Source organism: Corvus moneduloides, chromosome 10, assembly GCF_009650955.1.
Source record: "Corvus moneduloides isolate bCorMon1 chromosome 10, bCorMon1.pri, whole genome shotgun sequence".
Taxonomy (NCBI): Eukaryota; Metazoa; Chordata; class Aves; order Passeriformes; family Corvidae; genus Corvus; species Corvus moneduloides.
The window spans coordinates 26378822-26399938 of NC_045485.1; the positions used below are offsets into that span (position 1 = coordinate 26378822).

The 21117-nt window shown below is 51.0% G+C and overlaps 1 protein-coding gene across 1 annotated transcript in view; it reads right to left on the bottom strand.

Moving 5' to 3' along the window:
• LOC116448925 (IQCJ-SCHIP1 readthrough transcript protein) overlaps window positions 1-20141 on the bottom strand; it is an 86872-nt gene extending 66731 nt beyond the window's left edge. Inside the window, exons 1-4 of the mRNA XM_032119985.1 lie at window positions 20118-20141; window positions 4377-4441; window positions 3462-3542; window positions 703-874 (exon numbers count right to left, since the gene is read on the bottom strand). Of these exons, the coding sequence (XP_031975876.1) occupies window positions 703-874; window positions 3462-3542; window positions 4377-4441; window positions 20118-20126 (327 nt within the window). The 5' untranslated portion in view covers window positions 20127-20141. The remainder of the gene's footprint in view (window positions 1-702; window positions 875-3461; window positions 3543-4376; window positions 4442-20117) is intronic.
• Between the last annotated feature and the right edge of the window lie 976 nt (window positions 20142-21117).

The window sequence follows — 21117 nt, forward strand, 5'->3', positions numbered from 1 at the left end:
CCAGGCAGCACCGCAGTTCCTGCTCCTGGAATTCCTGAGTTATTCCATGCACTCTGGTCTGTAATTCCCTCAAATCTCGTCTTCTGTGACAAAGTTGAAAACAACGTTTCCGGGCTCTGTATTTGCTTATTGACCTAATAATCCCAATTCAGAGGCAGTCACAGCATTGTCTGTGTTCCAAAAATGGCATCTGCATTAGGGGTTTGTTTGGGGTCACTTTAAAAAGACAAATGCAGCCTCCAGCCACTGGTCACGGTGGAATATTTATTCCAAAATCAAATTTAATTTTGAACCCCTAAATCAGCTTCCAGCAAATATAAAAATCAACCAACAACCCTCCCAACAAAATAAAACCAAAAAACCAACCAAGGAACCACCTTTCTTTGCTGGAAAAGCACCACAATTTGGGGGTGTTTGGGAACACAATATTCTAAACACACAGGAGAACACAAGACCACCTGGAAGCACCTTTTTCCAGCAAGAACACCTCCAAAATCTGCTGAAATCCAGGTCTGATACCCACAGTGGCACATCCTGGTGAGGCGACAAGAGGCACTACTGCCTGAAGGTCATTTGAGACACCTAAAAATCCCTTTTTAACCCGTTATCAACCTATTGAACCCACAACTGAGCTTGCACTTGTCCCAAATCCCAGAAAGGCAGCCAGGAAAGGAAAAAGGGAGGGATTCCAGCCGGACTCACGGGGGTGCTGCTGTCGGAGAAGGTGTTCATGCTGACGGACCTGCTCATCTTGCCCGAGGCCGGCGACGTGGAGGACGCTGGGGACACTGGGGACGGGCTGCGCTTGTCCCGCCGCTCCGGGGGTGGGGACAGGTCCTGGCGCCGCAGGTGCTCACGCCATGCTCGCTGGATGCTGAGGGAACAAAAGATTTCAGTCCAGACCCCTGACTGAAAGCACCGGGGTTGGGGGGGTCCCGTTTCAGGTTTCCTCTCTGCATAGGGAGCACACGGAAGCACCTCTGTAGGGTTTGTGTAAGGCACTACTGGGGTAATCTGGGGCGGTTTGTTAAAGAGGGTCAGGGAATCCTGGAGCGGTTTGAGTTGAAAAGGACCTTAAAGATCATCTGGTTCCAAACTCCTTCCACGTTACTCAGAGTCCAACCCAATCCCAAAACAGACGGAAGTGATTTTGGTTTGAGAACGATTCGGCACCTTGCAATCAAAATAAAAATACACATTGGTGCATTTAAAGGACTTCAGAACCTTCAGTGTTGTGTACTTATAGCACACTTCGGATTAAGACCAGGTGCAGCTGGAAGGGAAGAGCCAGAGCAGGGTCATGGAATTATGGAATCCCAGAATGGTTTGGGTTGGAGAGGACTTGGACGATCATCTGCTTCCATGGGCAGGGACAGCTCCACTGAAACACCTTACTCAGAGTCCAAACCTATCCCAAAACCGACAGAAGTGATTGTGGTTTGAGACCGATTTGACACCCTGCAATCAAAATAAAAACACACATCTGTGCATTTAAAGGAATTCACAACCCTCGATGCTTTATATTCATAGCACGTTCCAGATTATCATTCACACACAATTGGAATTTGAGAGCCAGATCAGTGTTGTGGAGTTATGGAATCCCAGAATGGTTTAGGTTGGAAAATATCATCTTGTTCCACCCCCTGCCATGGGCAGGGACATTCCCCTATCCCAGGTTACTCCAACCCCCATCCAGCCTGGCCTGGAACAACTCCAGCATCCACAGCTTCTCTGTAGGAAGAGTTCCTTGTAGGATTTTTAAGCTATTGAGGGTTTATTCACTGGGACGAGCAGTATTTACAGATTTACATTTATATATTTATATTCACAGATTTATATTTACATGTATTTCTATTTTAAAGCTGCAGAATAGACTGAGCTTCAGTCGTAATTACCCTGCTAGCAAGCTCCCCGAAAATGGATTCTTTCATCTGGCTTTTCTTTGCGTGACTAAAAGCTGAAAAGACCCTGGGTTTTAATCGGAAACTTCGTGTCCTTTTAATATTTTAATATGCATTAATATTTTAATGGCCTGGAAGTGAGGGAGTGCTTGCTGGATGGAGGCAATTCCTGCTCCAGGGCTGGAGGATCCACGATGGGAGAGGCTGCAAAAGGAATCCTGGACTCTGATAAATACGTGGGGAAGTTTTAATTATCCCAAGTCAAGACTTTTAGAATAACTGACCCTAGGGGGAACTCCACGTCGTGTAATGTACAGCAAAAATTAAAATTATTCTGGAACTCCAAAAGAGGCTCGACTTAGGATAGGAGGAAGGATTTTTTTCTGTGAGGGTGGCGAGGTGGAAGACGCCCCATCCCTAAAACCACTCAAAACCAGGCTGCCAAGCTGCCCTAATTGAGGCTATCCCTGCTCAGGGCTGCACTGAAAGGTCTCTAAAGGTCCCTTCCAACCCGAACCGCTCCATGATTCCGTGATTCTGTGGCATTTGGAAGTTCGGGAGCTGATTCCCGGCGCCCCGGGATGCGCACCGCTCCCTTCCCGTCGGTGCAGCCAGGTGTCAGCGTGTGCCTTGCTGAGTGCCGGCAGCTGCCCGGCTTCCCGAGGAAATCCCGCTTTTCCCGTGCCGCGGGGCTGGGCTGCACCCCCAGAGCAGGAATTCTGCTCCCGTCTCCAGCCCCTGCACCCCCAGGGCTGCTCCATCCACGGGGTCCCTGGGAAACTGATGCTGGGTGGGAAAAGCACCAGGGAAAAGGCTCTGGGCTGCCCTTCCCTTCCCTGGCTTCTCTGCACACACAGGAAATCCAACAGATTCCCAAATATTCCTTTAGTTGCACACAGGAGATGCCAAAACTGGTGCAAAACTGATGTTTACCATTGGAAACTTGGTTCAAAGGGAATGTTCATCCCGGGAAGGGAAGGGAAGGGAAGGGAAGGGAAGGGAAGGGAAGGGAAGGGAAGGGAAGGGAAGGGAAGGGAACTTAAAGCCCATCCAGTGCCACCCCTGCCATGGCAGGGACACCTCCCACTGTCCCAGGCTGCTCCCAGCCCCAATGTCCAGCCTGGCCTGGGACACTGCCAGGGATCCAGGGGCAGCCCCAGCTGCTCTGGGAATTCCATCCCAGCCCCTCCCCACCCTCCCAGGGAACAATTCCTGCCCAGTCTCCCATCCATCCCTGCCCTCTGGCACTGGGAAGCCATTCCCTGTGTCCTGTCCCTCTATGCCTTGTCCCCAGTCCCTCTCCAGCTCTCCTGGAGCCCCTTTAGGCCCTGCAAGGCCACAATTCGATGACCCTGGAGCCTTCTCCTTTTCCAGGCTGAACAATCCCCATTTTCTCAGCTCCACGTGCTTAAACACAGAGAACTCAATCAATTTGCTAACTGAAGCTCTTTCATCCAGTTACACAGAAATCCGGGATGGATCCAGCGTGGATCCTGCAGCTCAGGAATTGGGCACCCTCAGCTGCATTCCAAGGCAGAGCCAGCACTTTTCCTTACTCACATTTTCACTTTGGATTCCAGGGGCTGGAGGTTGAGAGGATATTCCTGGATATTATTTTCTTCATCCATGGTGAGCTGGTGGCTACGGGAGAGGAAAGGAAATGAGTTTGTCATGTCCCAGCCTGACATTCCTGCAGTCCTGGGAATTAATTCCGGAATCGGGACAAGAACAAACAAGAGCTGCTGATCAGAAGGTGTTGCTGTCTTTGGAGGAAGTTGTCTGGACCACTGTGTCCAGCATCCATCAAAAAATGGGAATTTGGATCCAGTTTTCCAGTGAGAAGCTGCCTGAATCCCTGTTTTAACCTCCCAGCTGCCGTGGCTGTAGGGACAGGCACGGCCAGCGAAGGAGCTGCTGTAAATAAAATAAAACCCCACTGGTGAATCGAACAGATATTCCTGCTGAATTAACTTCCATCCCTGCACCACGCTGGGAAAGCTGGAGAGGGAAACGGAAAGGAACAATGGGAATGCTGGCAGCAAATGAGGTACAGCAGCAAAAGCCACGTGGGGGGTGAAGAATGAATTCTTTGTAATAAATGATGGCTGGGGATCTGCTGCTGGGAACTGATCGCTTGGAGAAAACAAAGTGAAAATGCTGGAATATCCAAATCCAGCACCTGGGAGCACTGCCTGGGACGGGAGCAGCAGCAGGGGTTGCATGGCAGCTTGTGGCAGGGAAATTCGGGACATCAGACCCCAACCTGTGGAGTGATTTTGAGACTTCACTGGGCACTCAATGACATCACTGTCAGAAATCACCCTCCTGTAACTACAGCTGGGAATCGTTTATGGGAGACAGGCAAAACTGGGAATATTGTCCGGGACAAAGAGGATCCCTCAGCAAAGGTTTCAGTCCTTAAAAAACCCATTTCACTTTATCATGGGCGAGACACTTTGGGAAAGGCACATTTACCTTTGGAGCGAGCCTTTGCCACCATTGACCTGTTCCAGGGTGTGCTGAAGCCTCCTGAGCTCTTCCTGCAAGGAGAGAGAGAAAAAAATTCATTATTTTTATGGGAAAGCCCTTGGATGACATTGGAGATCCCCTCTCAACCTCCAAACAAAGCAAGTTTTGAGTCAACCCTGAAACAAAACAATCCACCAAGTGCCACCTATGAGATTTTAAACTTAGAAATCCGAAATAATGACAGAGAAACCAATATTTTATTGATAATCCAGCACGAGCTTGGAAGGAAATATCAGAGCATCATTTTCCATGAGCCCCGGGATGAGGGCTGAGCAGAGAACAAAAAAGCAAAAGCCAAAATCGGCTGTGACATTTTTGACCATTCCGAATGAAACATCACTGGGCAGCACCTCTGAAAGCCGGGATAAAAGGGACAAGAGGCAGCTCTGGAAGGGGCACGGCAAAGTTTGCATCACTGGGAAGAGGAGGAGACAGGAAATCGATCCTAATTGCAGCTGGGCATCATTAACCGTGGAACACTGGCTGGTGCTCCTCGCCACGGGATGGATGGAGCTGCCCGTGCTGCTGTGCCCGTGGAAAAGGGGTTGGGTGCTGCAGGGGTACTGCGGGCACAGGGACAGCCAGGATGGTGCTGGGCCACCCCCAGCTCCACATCCTGCCCACAGCGACCCAGCTGCAGCTCCAGGGAATTAAACTGGAAGGGCTCCGTGCTGCTGCCGGAATCCAGGATGAGTTACAGCACCTCTCTGGGCCCGGATATAACACAAACACAGTGGAAAACTTCCTGAGCTTTTCTCTTCCCTCATCCAGTGGGATACAGACACAGACAGGGATTGGGCAGCTCCAGACACGGAGACACTGAGGGGAAAAAAGCCAGGAAAGCTTGAGGAGCACACTCAGAGCAACCCAAAGTGTCTTCTTCCCGCTCGTTCCGTTTATCTGTTAATTATTTTTCAGCCTGAGGGTACCCAGCATCCTGGGCTTTGTTAATTTTGTATTTCCTCGTTTTTTATTGCTTTAATTGCACGACACTCTGGAGTCTGGATTACTTTGGAGAGGAACACGAGGAGATGGTAACGCAGGCAGGGTGAATTCCAGCATGGAAGGGAGGGGAAATCTCACATGACAGATCCATTTCTGAATTCCCAGGGGAGGGGTTTTCCCCAGAAAAAGCAGGAAGCTCCTGTTATAGCTCCTGAGCCTGTTAGTTCTAGTGACAACAACAGAGGAGTGTTTGAAAACTGAGAGGAAATCCATTAATCCAATTTTCAGCTTTCCAGCACGGGGGACCGTCTGTAATTTTCACAAAAGAGGGATGAACTAGTTTGGGAATCAGAAAGTTCCTGTAAAAAATAACCTCCCTGTCAATGAGGAAATATGATTTCTCTATTATTTTCTACACTCTTCGAAGCCCCGTTTAGGCCAAGCACTGTGGGTTTGGAATATAAGCAAAGGAATTGCTTTTGGGAAAGGGTATGGGAGTATCTGCCACACTGCTCTGTCCCCAACGTCACAGCAAGGGCCTTTCCTCGGATAAACCTCCAGGGTTTAATGCCAGGATCCTCCAACACTCCTGGGATTGCCCATCCCTGGGCAGGACGGGCATTCCTGCGCCAGGGAGGGGAGGCAGAGGCATCCATCAGCTCCAGGTGATGGGTGAGGATGGGAATGTGTGGACTGGGCTGCCAGGGAGGATGGGCCCAGCCTGGCCTGGCCTTTCCACATGGGTTTATCCTCGGCCACAGCACCAGGCCAGGCTGGACATTGGGGCTTGGAACAGCCTGGGACAGTGGGAGGTGTCCCTGCCCGTGGAACTGGATGGGCTTTAAGCTCCTTTCAAGCCAAATTCCTGCATGTGTCCCTCAGTGCCAAGGTGGGGATCGGTCACTGGTGGGATTCGGTGATCCTGGAGGGCTTTTCCAGCCTCAGTGATCCCGGGAATCTGGGCACGTGCACAAATCAGAGCACCGGAGAGAGAAAAATCCCTGCCAAGCTTTGCAGGTGAAGCGAGCACAGATGGAGAGGAGGAGGCTCCGGAGCTCCCGAGGAGTGAAATCTCCTCTCCCAGACGCTGCGATGGCTCCGAAGAGGTTTTTAATCGCGGGCGTTGCTTGGCAACCGCATCCCATGTGGGCAGTGCTGCTTCCACCTGGAGCAGGGAAACACCGGGATGGCTCCTCACAAACATCGGGATGGCTCCTCACAAACAAACACCGGGATGGCTCCTCACAAACATCGGGATGGCTCCTCACAAACATCGGGATGGCTCCTCACAGACAAACACCGGGATGGCTCCTCACAGACAAACATCGGGATGGCTCCTCACAAACAAACACCGGGATGGCTCCTCATAAATAAGCATCGGGATGGCTCCTCACAAACACCGGGATGGCTCCTCACAAACACCGGGATGGCTCCTCACAGACAAACATCGGGATGGCTCCTCACAGACAAACATCGGGATGGCTCCTCACAGACAAACACCGGGATGGCTCCTCACAGACAAACACCGGGATGGCTCCTCATAGACAAACACCGGGATGGCTCCTCACAGGCAAACATCGGGATGGCTCCTCACAAACAAACATCAGGATGGCTCCTCACAAACACCGGGATGGCTCCTCACAAACATCGGGATGGCTCCTCACAAACAAACATCGGGATGGCTCCTCACAAACAAACACCGGGATGGCTCCTCATAAATAAGCATCGGGATGGCTCCTCACAAACACCGGGATGGCTCCTCACAAACAAACACCGGGATGGCTCCTCACAAACAAACACCGGGATGGCTCCTCACAGACAAACACCGGGATGGCTCCTCACAGACAAACACCGGGATGGCTCCTCACAAACAAACACCGGGATGGCTCCTCACAGACAAACACCGGGATGGCTCCTCACAGACAAACACCGGGATGGCTCCTCACAGACAAACACCGGGATGGCTCCTCACAAACAAACACCGGGATGGCTCCTCACAGACAAACACCGGGATGGCTCCTCACAGACAAACATCGGGATGGCTCCTCACAGACAAACACCGGGATGGCTCCTCACAGGCAAACATCGGGATGGCTCCTCACAAACAAACATCAGGATGGCTCCTCACAAACACCGGGATGGCTCCTCACAAACACCGGGATGGCTCCTCACAAACATCGGGATGGCTCCTGCTTCAGCTGCCACTCAAAACCTGCTTGGGTTTAGTTGTGTTAAATAGGATTGGGAAAATAGATCCAGGATTGGGAAAATAGATCCAGGACTGGGAAAACACATCCAGGATTGGGATGAACTTCAGTGTGTCCTCCAAGGCCTCCTTGGTGTTCCATGCCCCACCAGCCTCCAACGTGAGCAGCATCTCCACATCCCATGGACACTGGGGGCAGTGTCATGCCATGGAATTCCAGACTGGTTTGGTGGGAAGGACCTTAAATCCCATCTCATTCCATCCCCTGCCAAGGACAGGGATACTTCCCGGACACTTCCCCAGACTGGGATGCTCCTGTTAATCTGACACAGGCACTGGGATGCACAAGACCCTTAAAATCAACAGAGCTAAAAAAACAAACACTTTTCCCTTGGAGGTGGCACTCCAAAGTCAAAGCAGAGCCACGGCACCATTCCCAAGGTTTCCCGGCTCCTCAGTTATCCCATTCTCATTCCCACAGCTGCCTCATGTGCTGTGGGAAGCGCTGGGCACCGGGCACGGGCAGGTTCTGAGTGTTTGATGACAGAATCCCCCAGCACCCAGCAGAGCCTTGGGATAAAGGTGATGCCTTGGGTTTTAACTTTTATATTTTTCAAATTCTTTACTGCCTGGTGTGTAACTCTGAAGTTTCTTGTAGCCTGTTAATTTCTGCTCTCTCATGCTGGGCAGACATAACAAAGCCTCTCTGGTCCTGCTCTCCAAGGACACCCAGACTGTTCTAGGCCCAAAAAGTATAAACCAAAAGCCTCTAAAGGGGGAGTAAGCTGAGGGCAAAACTGAAGCTTTAATTGGAGAATTAACCCTGCTATGCAAATGAACCAAACCTATAAAAGGGTGAGGAACTCGTGACCTGTTGTCCATCTTGGGGTCCCTCTCTGCAGTGGCCTCTGGCTCCCCAGGGGTACCTTTGAAGGCCTTTCAAATAAATACCTCCCTTTACTTCTGTCTAGTCTCTGGTTTTAGGTGGCCTCCTGAGGCATCAAAAGGCGTCCCAGGAAAACCCGAAATGCAAACAGAAGAAGCAGCACGGGAAAGCCTGAGATGGAACCTGGTCACATTCAGTCTGGGAAAGCAAAGAGCTACACTTGGTATGAATAATTCAAAACCAGCCTCAGACAAATGATGTCGGGTCTAGAAGGAAATGGGAAAGCCTCTGGAGGCTGCAGCTCTTTTTATTCCTGCCTGGTTGCTGCTGAATGCTGTTTTCTCTGGGGTTATTTTTTACCCTTTAAAAAAATATATATATATCTGGATATCCAAACAGTCAGCTCAGATGTTCAGAGAACACAGCAGACCCCAGAGAAATCCTTTCATTTCATATTCATCTCTGCCTGGTAAATTATTCATTAACAGGGATCGCTCAATGGGGGGAAAATTAAAAACTGGCAAATTAGTTTTCATTTGTTGACGTTAATTATTTAGTGTTCTTCCCTTTTGTTAGGGAAAACACAGAGGGGGATTGGTCTTGTTCTGACACTGCGAGTTTGCTCCCCAGACAACTCCTGGATAAGCATTGCTGGGGCTACTTCTATGGAAAATCCATGGAATTGTGGCTCCAGTGCAGGGATGTTGGGGCAGAGCTGGATTTCTGAATTCCAGATAAACTCCTGGATATTTTTCAACAGCACTTTGGAAAAAAATAGGTTGGTGGGGCTTTATTTCCAGAGATCACCCCAGGCATGGCACTAATGGAGATCCCATTAATTAATCTCCCTGAGCTCAACCACAAACCCCCCACATTCCCATCAGCCTCGTTAGTGTTCAGCTAGTAAAGAAATATCCCCATGTTTAAGGGGCAGTGAAAATGGAATTGTCTCTGGAGCACTTTGGTTTGGAATTTGCAGTCGCTGCTCTGAAGAACGAGAGGCAGGAGGAGTGAATCAGACTAAAATCTCCAGCTCTCCCTAATCCTGCCCCTCAGCTCACAGGAGCTGCCAGGAGAACTCGTTCCATACCTCATCCAGTTTTTCTTCCTTCTGATTTCAGTGGCTGCTCCATCCTGAAAAGCTGGAAAAGCTTTGATTCCTCCCAGCTTTTCTACCCAGGCAGCCACACAGCTCCCAGCCTCAACTCTTATTTTTCTGGAATACTCTCTGAGTGAAACCTGCCACAGGGCCACTCATTTATGTAAATATGGATAAAATAATAATAAAATGATGATTAAAACCCTCCTGGCTCTGTGGGAGTCCCCATTCTGACCAAAATAAACTTATTTCAAGTTTTTTAATGAGTTCCTGAGAGAGAAAACTGCTCTTGCTGCTGCTCAGCTGAGGGCCTAAGAGCAAATAATCCCAGCTGAGCCTTCCCAGGGAAGTTGGATTCTTCAATCACAGAGCCAAAATCCTGGTTTTCTGCAGCAGCTGGTCCTGCTCCACCGAATTTCCTTGCTGGGAAATGTGCAGGTGACCCCAGGACTTGCAGCATCCTCAGTTAACTCAGTCGGATGGGGTCAGCTCACAATGAACTGCATTAAGTGATACTGGCTTGGCTGGGTTGCTCATTCTGCCCTGCCTGGTTTTTGGTGCATCTTTCCAGAGGGAAGGGGCCTTTTCTCAGTCCTGGTTTCCTGCAGACACATCCCTGGGAGCGTTGCCAAGGCACATCCACCAGGACAGGAAATTAAAGGTCTCAACTCCCAGACATCACAAGATCAGACAAAAAACCAAATCAAATCCCAGCGTTCACAAACACAACCTGGGATAATGAAAGGAGGCGCTGGCCACGGCAGGGGGGTGGAACTGCATCAGCTTCAAGGGTAGGATCAGCAAGGCTGGCCCTCACTTAGGTCCAATAAAAAATAATGGCTCAGCCTTGCTCTGGAGCTCCATATCCATCTTTTATAGCCACAGAATAGAATCCCAGGATCACTGAGGTTGGGAGAGACCTCCGGGACCGTCGAGTCCAACCTGTGACTGATCCCTGCCTTGTCCCCAGCCCAGAGCCCTGAGTGCCACCTCCAGGTGTTCCTTTGACTCCAAACCTCCCTGGGCAGCTCCTGCCAAGGCCTGACCTCCCTTTCCATGGGGAAATTCCTGCTGATGTCCACCCTGAGCCTCCCCTGGCCCAGCCTGAGGCCGTTCCCTCTCCTCCTGTCCCTGTTCCCTGGGAGCAGAGCCCGACCCCCCCGGCTGCCCCCTCCTGTCAGGGACTTGTGCAGAGCCACAAGGGCCCCCCTGAGCTCCTTTTCTCCAGGCTGAGCCCCTTCCCCAGCTGCTCCTCCCAGGATTTACTCTCCAGACCCTTCCCCAGCTTTGTTGCCCTTCCAGGACCTGTCTCCAAACGAAACCAAAATGCTGCATAATTATTCAGAGCCAAAGGGCCCCCAGATGTGACGAGAATCCCCCTTCCCTCACTGCTCTCCTGCAGTCTCTGCCGTGAAGGAGCCTCTGCTTTGGGTTTCCAAGACCAAAACTGAATTCAAGCGTCAGAAAGAGCAACAGCAAAACCCTTCCTTTGGAATGCCTGGATCCTCCCTCCATCCAAGGGGCAGAAAGGACAGAAACTCCATTCACCAGGGCTTTGAACTTTCCTGTCATCCAAAAGCAAGGCAGAGCCCTTGGGCTCCCCGGCGGCAGAGTCTCGCTGATTAAATCTCTTCTTTCCCAGCTGCTTTTAGAACACCTTTTCATTTTCAAAGTTCACTGTGACACCAAAGAACTTTCATGGCCGAGCCTGGGAGTGAAGCACCTCATTTTTGCCAGGTTTGATGCTACAGGAATGTCAGGAACACCACTGAAACAACACACAACCACTGCCGAGCTGCGCCGAGGCCACGGGAGCGAACTTTATCCACTGAAAAGCTTCAGAAAAGGTCAAACGGGCACGAGGAGTCGCATCCCTATGGATTCTGTGTGTGTGGAGGGGTGAGGGGGAGCTGGAAGGAAATGTTCTGGAAATGTTCTGTTGGAGATGCCGCTTTAACGCTGGGCTTGGACCTCTGGCAGCTGCAGCATTCACGGGAGGGACCTGTCACAGTGTGGAGCTCAGGCTTAAAGAAATACAAATGTTGGTGCTGGGTGTTCTCCTGCTCCCGCTGTCAGGGACTGCTGGAGCTGGTAAAGGTCACATCACAGCTCCCACAGGAAAGGCTTTCCAGGGAATTCAGCTTTGGCCGTGGGAAGGAGAGGTTGGGGGTGATGCTCTGTGATGTCTGCGAGCCGGGCAGCGCTCAGTGCTGCAAGTGGTGCAGAGATGCTTTGGCTGCTGGGTGCTCTGGGCGTGTTCCTGCCATGGGGAGGAATTCCATCCCTTCCATCCCTGTGCCAGGCTCTCCGGTGGGCCATAGAGCTGTGGGATGGGGGAATTTGAAGCACATGGTTCCCCACCCCAGGTAAAGCATTAAAACCCCCACAAAACACCAGCCCTAAATTTAGGGATTAAGCCCAGAAAAACCAAGTGGGTCCTTGGTTCAGTGAGCACTTCCCTGTTGGAAAATCCATTTCTATGGACAGACGAAGCCAAGAAAAATCTCCAAGGCACCAGGACTGCAAAGCTGTGCCATGCCAATCCAAGGAACTCCTGAGAGCCAAGCTCTCCTGCTGGAGAATCCCGGGATTTTTTGGGTTGGAAGGGGTCCTAAGGCCCATCCAATTCCACCCAGAACATCTCCCACTGTCCCAAGCTGCTGCAAGCCCCAATGTCCAGCCTGGCCTGGGACACTTCCAGGGATCCAGGGGCAGCCACAGCTGCTCTGGGAATTCCATCCCAGCCCCTCCCCACCCTCGCTGGGAAGAATTCCTTCCCAATATCCCATCGACCAGAACAGCTCACTGGAAAGAGGCAAAGCACTCCCAGCATAGCGATGAGGATGGTGAGCAAAAATAAACCAGCCCTGAAGTGTTTCTCCCTCCATCACACAAATAATTAGGAACACTCGAGGTCGTGTGGTGCTTTTTAAACAGGGCCTCGTGCTGCTTGGGGGAATACAATTCCACGGCAGCAGTTTATCCTGGGAAGTCAGCTCAGCGGGGTTACAGCGTGCCAAGTTTAAATGGGAACCATTTGTTTCCCGTCTGCACTGCAGCAGGCGCTGGCAGGGTTTTTACGGAGCATCCCCGGCAGCCTCCGACTGTTGTTTTTCCAAATTAGCGCCGTGCCTGTGGAGTTAACGGGAGTGCAGGCAGCGAGGGGCCTCTCCACAGCCCCGTCACCGTGCTCAGGATCCTCTGCAGGAGTGGAGGACAAGGTCTGGCTGAGCTTTCTGTAATCACTGCTCTGCTGACGGGGACACGGCGCCGCTGCTGCCCCGAACCGAGGGGTGCAGAAAGGGCTGGGTGGGCACTGGAAAGCCAAGAGGCTTTCTATTTGTGAGGGTGTCAAGAAGCAATCTCTGCCTTTCCAAGGAGTTCCACAAGTCCTTGACCCCACCAGCGCTGATTTCTGGAGAGGGCTCTGCAGAGTTTTACCTGGGGACATCCTGGGGACACAAGGGAAGGCAATTCCTGCTCATAAAGGGAGGGATTGCCCAGAAAACTCACCCCAGGAGGTGATGCAACTCCAAGGTGTCCATTCCTCCTGCCACAGAAGCTCTGGCTCTGGGAGAGGAGGAGTCACACAAGTCTGCTCTGACAGATCATAAAGAATCCTGGGATCTCCTGAGCCCCAAGGATCACCCAGTCCAGCCCCTCGCCCTGCACAGACACCCCAAATCCCACCCTGGGCATCCCTGGCAGCACCTTCCCAATGCTCCTGGAGCTCCGGCAGCCTCGGGGCCGTGCCCATTCCCTGGGGAGCCTGGGCAGTGCCCGGCACCCTGTCAGGGAAGAGCCTCTCCCTGACATCCATCACTAGAGAGGCAGCAAATCCTGCATCCTTCAACCTCTCCAATTCCCATTTATTACAGGAATATTCCACATCGGATGGCTCCAGGATTATCCTGTGCCCCAAAATTTCCAGGCCACGTCTCCTCTGTCAGCTCCTCCCTTTCATCGCTGACCCCTGCCCACCTCCAGCTCTGGAAGTGCCACCCTTCCCTTGGGCTCCTCCTTCCCTGCCTAACCTGCATTTTATCTCTCCTGGATAACATGGAATTCTTCCAGCTGCAAAGCAGCTTTAAACAATTATTTTATCCCTACTATGTTGATCTGGCTCCTGTGGAACAGCAGCTTTGCCACTGGGCTGGAGCACGGGAATCAATTTTCCAGCAGCAGCTTGTTTTTATTCCATCAGTTCTCCTCCCTTCCCAATGATCCCTCGTCCCTCGCCTTGCCCCGACAGATTTTTGCACGCAGAACTTTTTCCAGATGGCAGATCCAGTGCAGACAGCAATTTGCATAATTTAAATCTGCTTCCTGGCATAAATTACAGCACAACACACCGTGGGCTTTGATTTCCAGCTCCTCACAGCCAGGGCCGGGCAGTGCCCGGGAGTTGCAGGTGTCTCTGGAAAACCCAGGCTCAGCCACGGCACAGGGCAGGGGGAAGGGCTGAAATCAGAAATATTTCCTCATGGAAATAATAATTCCCGGTGGAATGTGCCCCAAACAGCACCATTCCAGGGAACTCCAGCAGCTCACTGGCTGCTCCAGGGTGAGAAGGTCAAGGAGAGCTCCTGGTGACACAGTGGGGTTTTCCCACAAGGACAAATACAACTTTGGGGGTGTTCCAAGAAGGTTGAAACAAATCCATGGTCAAAGTGAATCTCTTTTTTCCTGACCTCCCCATCCCAGAAGCTGGGCTGAGAGCAGGAATCACCTCTTCGGGATCCACAGCACTCACTGATCTGACACCTGTGTCCATGCAACCCCTCCAAACAGGAGCCTCCTGCCAAACATGGATTATTCCCCTTCCAGAGGCTCCACTTTAGACCAAACATGAATTTCTGCCCTGAAATATTCCCCGGGAACAACTGAGAGGTGAAAGACTCAGAGCAGAAATGTGCTGGCAAACACGGAATGCAAACAGATCCCTCTGACAGCCCCAGAACAGGAGCCTGAATCCCAAAATAATCCAACTAAAACACACATTCCCCACATCTTGCCTTGCTTCCAGCAATTTGGTGGCACAGCGGAGCCGTTCCCATCCTTGGCATGTGCACTGCACTGGGGCTGGCCAAGACTGAGCATTCCTTTGTTCATTTGGCACCGGGAGAGGCACAATGGACCCAAACCCTACAGTCTGCAGCCAGCTGGGAGGCTGAAAACAGCAATAAACTCCAAAAGTGCTGCTTTTGTCTGTCAGCACTCCGAGCAAGCCGATGTCTTCAAACATTTCTGCCTCTTACATGTCAATTAATGCCTTCTAATTTCTGCACCAAGCGTTTGCAGCCCTCTCTCCCCGTCAGAGGAGCGTTCATTCTGCCGCTGCTTTGGGCTCCCTGAGCCCCATTTCCGCTGTCAGAACTCGTGTTTAGGAACGTCACCTGCTGAGTTCCTTAATTCTGTTATTTGTGGGGTTGGGACGGGCCCCACAAGCCTGAGGCCACTTCATCCCCAGGGAGGGAGCACATCCATGCCCTCATGAAGTGACTGTGAAATTCCCACAATTAAGGCCTTATTTTCAATGAAAATTTGCACTGGAATATTCACATTCACAGGCTGCTCCCAGTGCAACTCCCTCCCCCAGCCCAGTGTGGATGTGTTTGCTCTGTCCCGATGGTGAATTCCCATCGACTTTCTGCCAGGGAAAAACCCCGGAAAAATCATCCCATCCATCACCCTCAGGCCTCTGCTCCACTTTTAATTACAACGCTCAGGATCCTTCCTTCAAATCCTAAACCTGAGGAGAAAGGAGCTTTTAATTTGCACAGCACCATGAAGTTCCCTGCTCCAGTGACATCCATTTGCTGCTGTCTCCTGTGCTAAGGGAGAGATTCCCTCGCTTTCCCTTTTTCCATGGCAGATGAGTTTGCCCCAAGTCACAATCCCTTTACAATGAGTTGTGCTTTGTGCCCACTCTGAATTATAAGGATCATTTTCCATGGGCAGCTGTAAATGGATAATTCAGGCTCGTTTTGCTGGGATGTATCACAGTTTGAACACTCTGGTTTAATTTTAATTTCATCCAGTTTGGGTCTTTATTTTTAGGCTGATCCCAGTTTTGGGAGAACTTTGGGATGAGGAGTCTGACACAAAGCAGCTGCTGAAACGCTGACCTAAAATAGACCTGAGAGGGGCTTACACAGACACCTTCCCCCCTTTAGGCTGAGCTTAAACCCCACCAGAATTCCCAGATTCCTTCGGCACCTCCACCTTTGCAAGTGGACATTTTCCATCAGGATTCCGATCGATGACCACCACAACAACGTCACCGTCCGATGGAAAACTCCCATCAGGCACCATCAGGAATCATCGGATTCCTCATGGAAAGAGGGAAAGGGATGGGATAAAAGCTCGGGATGTTTTGTGGAGAGGGAGAACAAGACGGGAGAGGATTTAAAATCAGCCTGAAATTCAGGCACCTGGAGAAACGCCCCACGCTTCTCATTCATTCAGTTATTAGCACACAAAACCCACTTTAAATACTTGATAATTGAAGGAATTCACAGGATTACCAGGAAATTAATTATTAATAAAAGACCCTCGTCTGTGCCTTTCCGAAAGCAGCTGCTCTCCGTTGTTTTCAGAGGCACCAAGCTGAGCATTCTCCAACTGCTTTTTAATACATGGAAATAATATTCCAAAGCAGGGACAAAATGCCAGCGGCTGAGGGGTGGCTGAGCCATCCACGGCGTGCAAACGAATTCCCTGCCTGGATATCGGGATGTGGATGTGCAGCCTTCGGGAACCAAGGGAGCCAAACCCGCCCAGGATGGCAGGAGGAAGATCAAGCCCAGCTGCCCCCGGTGCCGCAGGAATGGATGGGAAAATCTGTGCCAGGAAATGTGAGGAACGGCTGCAGGAGATGGGGGCAGGCCCTGATGGGCTTCATGCTCATCAAGGATAAACAAGGTGTTCTTAATTAACACTCCCGAGCCAGGACTCGTTATCACGGATCGATGTAGGGTAGGATTTGTGGGAACGGAGGGGAAAAGGTCACTCCAAAAGGATTTCCCTCACTCCCGATCATTCTCAGAGTGAGCAGAGCTGTAAAATGCAGGAAATTCCATCTTTTCTGTATTGCAGCATTGTACAAAGGTGTTTCTATTCCTTAAACAAAGCTAGTACAGAAAAAACCCTACAAAAGGGTCTGGGTTTATTCCTTAAAAAATTCAAGGTGTCTTTCAGCTTCTTGCAGATTGATCCACCTTTCCCTAAGGAGCTCCTCAAAACATTCTTATGGAAAAGCTGTCCTGCCTATGGGAATGCCTTATAATTCCCACAACCAAAAATTGGCCACCCAGCATCGCTGATGCTGGAATTGCATCAACAGTCCCATTAAACACCCACATTTTATGGGTGTTTGAAACACTTCCCGTTTAACAGCCCCACTTAAACACCTCGTTGGAGTCTGGAAAGAACTCTGAGGTCCACCAGGAATTTCTCTTGCCACAGAACAGGAATAGAGATTTTTTTTTCAATAAAAGAAGAAGGAAGCCAGTCTCCAGTCCAAGATGTGCTGGAGATATTTGGGCACAGAGCTTGGCACAGCTTTTTTTCAGGGCTCAAGGAGTAAAACTTCCTTTGGCTCCCTGAAGGGTTTATTTTGCATCAAAATAACCATAAAAAACCATTTCCCATGGCAAAAAAAGCCCCTCCAACAGGAAAAATTCCCTATTTTCAGCATAATCACCTTTAGCACCTCATTCATCAGATCCCTGTCTACTCCAAGAAATAATTCCAGGTAATTCCCATCTTTGAAAGCTGGAGTGTCACATGGGGGAGTGGTTTATATTACTGATCCTTTCCCATTTATGGAATGACAGATGTTTCACTTTCAGCACCAGGGACTGGCTCCTCTGAGCCCTCCTGACCCGGGGGGGACCGACTGCGATGAGGTCAAACCCCATCTCCACCTGCACTTTGAAGCCTCTCCCTTCCAGGTGTTCCTAAATCCATCAGAACTGCCTGGGAAATCATCACCCATTCCCAAGGGATGGGAGCTCCTCTCTGCTTTGTTCCCAGCAGCTCAGCCTGGATCATGCAGTCGGGTTCACTGGCCCAGTTCAGTGTCAGGTTGGTTCTCAAATTCCCATTTTCCCACAGTTTTCCTGTTTCCAGTCTGGGACCAGCTCTGTTTCCACCCCCTGGACATCCCCTTAAATGTGGGATTTTCCCAGCTCAGTCTCCAGATCTCACAGAGGAGAAGAGCTGAGCATTTCTTTTCCTCATGGATGTTCTCCCAGCACCATTTTTTCCTCAAAACCACTTTTTAGACCCTTCAAAGCCTCTGACCTTGCTAAATGGAAATATCCCCACATCAAGATCCTGCTGAAAACTCGGGATGAGCAGAGCTGCCCAAACTCCAGTTAAACCCTAGACAAGATCCTTGTTCCAGGAGATATTTCCATGTTTCCTCTGGCTGATTTTACTGTATTTACTGTATTTACTCTCCAGCCTGTTGTAAACAAGTGAGTTTGAACTCAGGTCCCAGCCCCTGTGGTTGGAGGACAGCACAGAAATCTGGGACAACACCTGGAGGTGTCCCACTTCTCCTGCCCACCTGCATCCCGCTGCTCCAGGATGCTGCAATCAGGTTTCCCAGCTGTAGGAAATGCGGAATATTGGCTTTGCTGAGTTTTCCCAGCTGGAATCGGGGCACTGAGAGCCACAGCTCCCCTGAAACAGGAAACCTTTCCCTTCAGAGGGCTCATCCCAACCAGTTTGTCATTTCTTCCTGTGTTTTCTTGGGCATCCAGGGAAATTGCTGGAAGTACCAACATTCCCTGGCATTTGATCTCCTCCCTGTATTTCAGGTTGGAGCAGGCTTTTGCACACAAAGGCAGGCCTTAGCCTTTGGGCACAGAAAGAGTCTCCCTGGTTTTATTGGGATTCCAGGAGTCCCCAAACGGCCTGAGCAGGAACCTGCAGGAGCCTCAAGTGACAGAAAATCCAAGTTTTAAGAGATTTAAAGCAGGGAAAGGATTCCAGTTCTGTCTGTGCTTTGGAATGCTCAGGGAAAGCATAACTGGACGCAATTCCAGAGGTTTGACAGTGCTGCACTGGGAGCATGAGGTGAATCCCAGCACCTCCAGCTCACGGAAATTCTTCTGGATTTATTTTATTTCTAAAACTCCTGTGGAGCTTCTCCAGCCTTTTGGGAAGCTGAACACCTTGAACCAGCAAAGGCAATCCAAATTTATTCAGCTCCAGGTAAGTGAGATATTCCCAATGCAGCCTTTTTTCCCCTGTGCAGTTTAACCAGTGAGTTTCCATTGTCTGACAAGTTGTCCTGGAAAACAGAGAAGCTGGGATTGATCCCAGCGTGGGAGAAACGGGAATCCAATATTTGCTGATTTGCAGCCACCCACTCTGGAACTCGGAGCCGTGCAGGATCCATCAATCCCAACGTGTTCAGCCTCCTCCTCCAGTGAGGAATGGGATGTGCAGGATGGATCCTCGCCCGAGGGTCGGCTCCCTGCCCTTGGAATGCCTGAGGAACCATTCCCACTTCCCTGTGTTGCCTCTGAGTGTCTCTCCCTGTTTCATTTCCACCCTCTGGTGTCTGTCCACGGTCACTCCCATCCATCACATCCTGGCCGATAGCCTTGGAATGAGCTTTGGAAAAGCCTCGTGGGCTGTCTGTGCCCTGTGCGCGGGGGATGGAGTTTGGGATGGAAGGAACCACCCTGCGGAATCTCCTCCCGAGGGAAGCACAGCTCCAGCGTGCTGGGAGAGAGCCTGGATGCCCAATCCAGCCGGCCCTGCTACAGCTGCTCCGGCAGGAGCGCCGAAAATAAACAATCAGTCCGGCACGGAGGAATCATCGGAGCCCTCTGCCCGCCGCCAGAGCCCGCAGTGGCCCCGCACATTCCCGGGATGACTTCATCGGGATCCAGCGCTGAGCCGGCAGCGCAGGGAGCTTTTCCGTGCTGACAGCCAGCTGAACTCTCGGCTCCAGCAGCCCTGCATCGATCCGCCGGCTATTCCAGGGCTCGGATCGCCAGGAGCTGAGATCCCTGCGGAATCCCGAGGCTCAGAGCCGCGGGCCGTTCCCCCCAGGACGCCCAGCCACGTTTCCCCCACCCCCAGGAATTGCACAGCCGAAAGAAAAAAGGCTGTGAAATCCAGGGAAATCCTGCCACGGAGCCCGGCCACCGCTCGGCAGAGCCCTGGGAATCCTCAGGCATCTTTTCCAAGCACTGTTTGGAATTGTTATCCCCCGGAGCTGCTCCCCCCCTTCCCGAGCCGACAACAGAACCCAGCCTTAAATTCCCTTAATAAACTTCCAGCACGGCAGGAATCGCATCGCGTTTGCTCCAGGCTCCTTTCCCCGAGGCAAAAGTGCTGCTGGATCCCAGATTCCCTGAGGAAATCTGCCCGCGCATCCCCGGCTGGGGAGTCACACACAGCATCATCCATGTCCCGGCGGGCACCCCACAGCCCCGGCATCCCTTCCCCATTCCCGAGGGAGCTGCTCCATCCCAGAGCTGCCCGAGAGGGAGCTCGGGGCATTCTTTAGGGAATGCAATCCCTTACCAGCCGCATGGCGAAGTTTCCCAGGGAAAAGAGGTAGGAACGCGGCTCCTGCCGGCGCTGGCTCCCGTGGAACGGCAGGAGCCGGGGAAGCTGCAACCCTCGGAGTTGAGCTCACTCTGTAGGCACCAGGAAAACCTCAAAGAGAGGGGGGAAAAAATGGGAAGAGCCAGAGCGGGAGCGAGCAGCCCACAGCCAGCGAGATGGGAAACTTCTGGCACGGCTCCAGCGCGGGGATGGATCCGCTGTCATCCCGAGGCGCGCAGCCATGGGAATGAGCGAAACTTGGATTTACGGGCTGGTTCGGAGCCGGCAAGGAGCGTTTTCTAGGGAATCCAGGGAGGAACGACGCTGGGTCCGAGAGGGAATGGCGGGGTGGGTGTGTGCAGCACACACAGAAACGCATCAGCCAGAGAGTCCCTGCCAGAGATTCTATTTTATAGATTCTGTATTTTATAGATTCTATTTTAGATATTCTATATTTTACAGATTCTAATTTATAGAGTCTATATTTTAGATATTCTATTTTATAGATCTCTATTTTATATATTCTGTATTTTAGATATTCCATATTTTACAGAATCTGTATTTTACAGATTCTGTTTTAGATATTCTATATTTTATCTATTCTATTTTCTAGATTGTATTTCCTATCTTTATTTTGATTTCTCTATTTTATTTCCTATTTTCTATGAACAGACCCAGGTGCCAGCACAAACCCCAGCCAGGCCATTCCATCAGCTCCTCGGTGGGAATTTTATTATGCACAACTCCAATCCCAAATCTGCATCCAAGGGGCTTCTCTGGGATTTATGATGCTCCTCAGGCACACCAACAAATCCCTTAAGGGGTTTTTCCCAGCATTGCCAAAAATCCATTTTCCAGAGGTGATTCCGATGATTTCAAGCACGTGGTGAAAGTGCTCTGAGCCTGAACTTGTGCAAAGATTTCTGCTTTGGCAGGCAATAAAAGGAAAATGAATAATAATCCCAAATAGTAATAA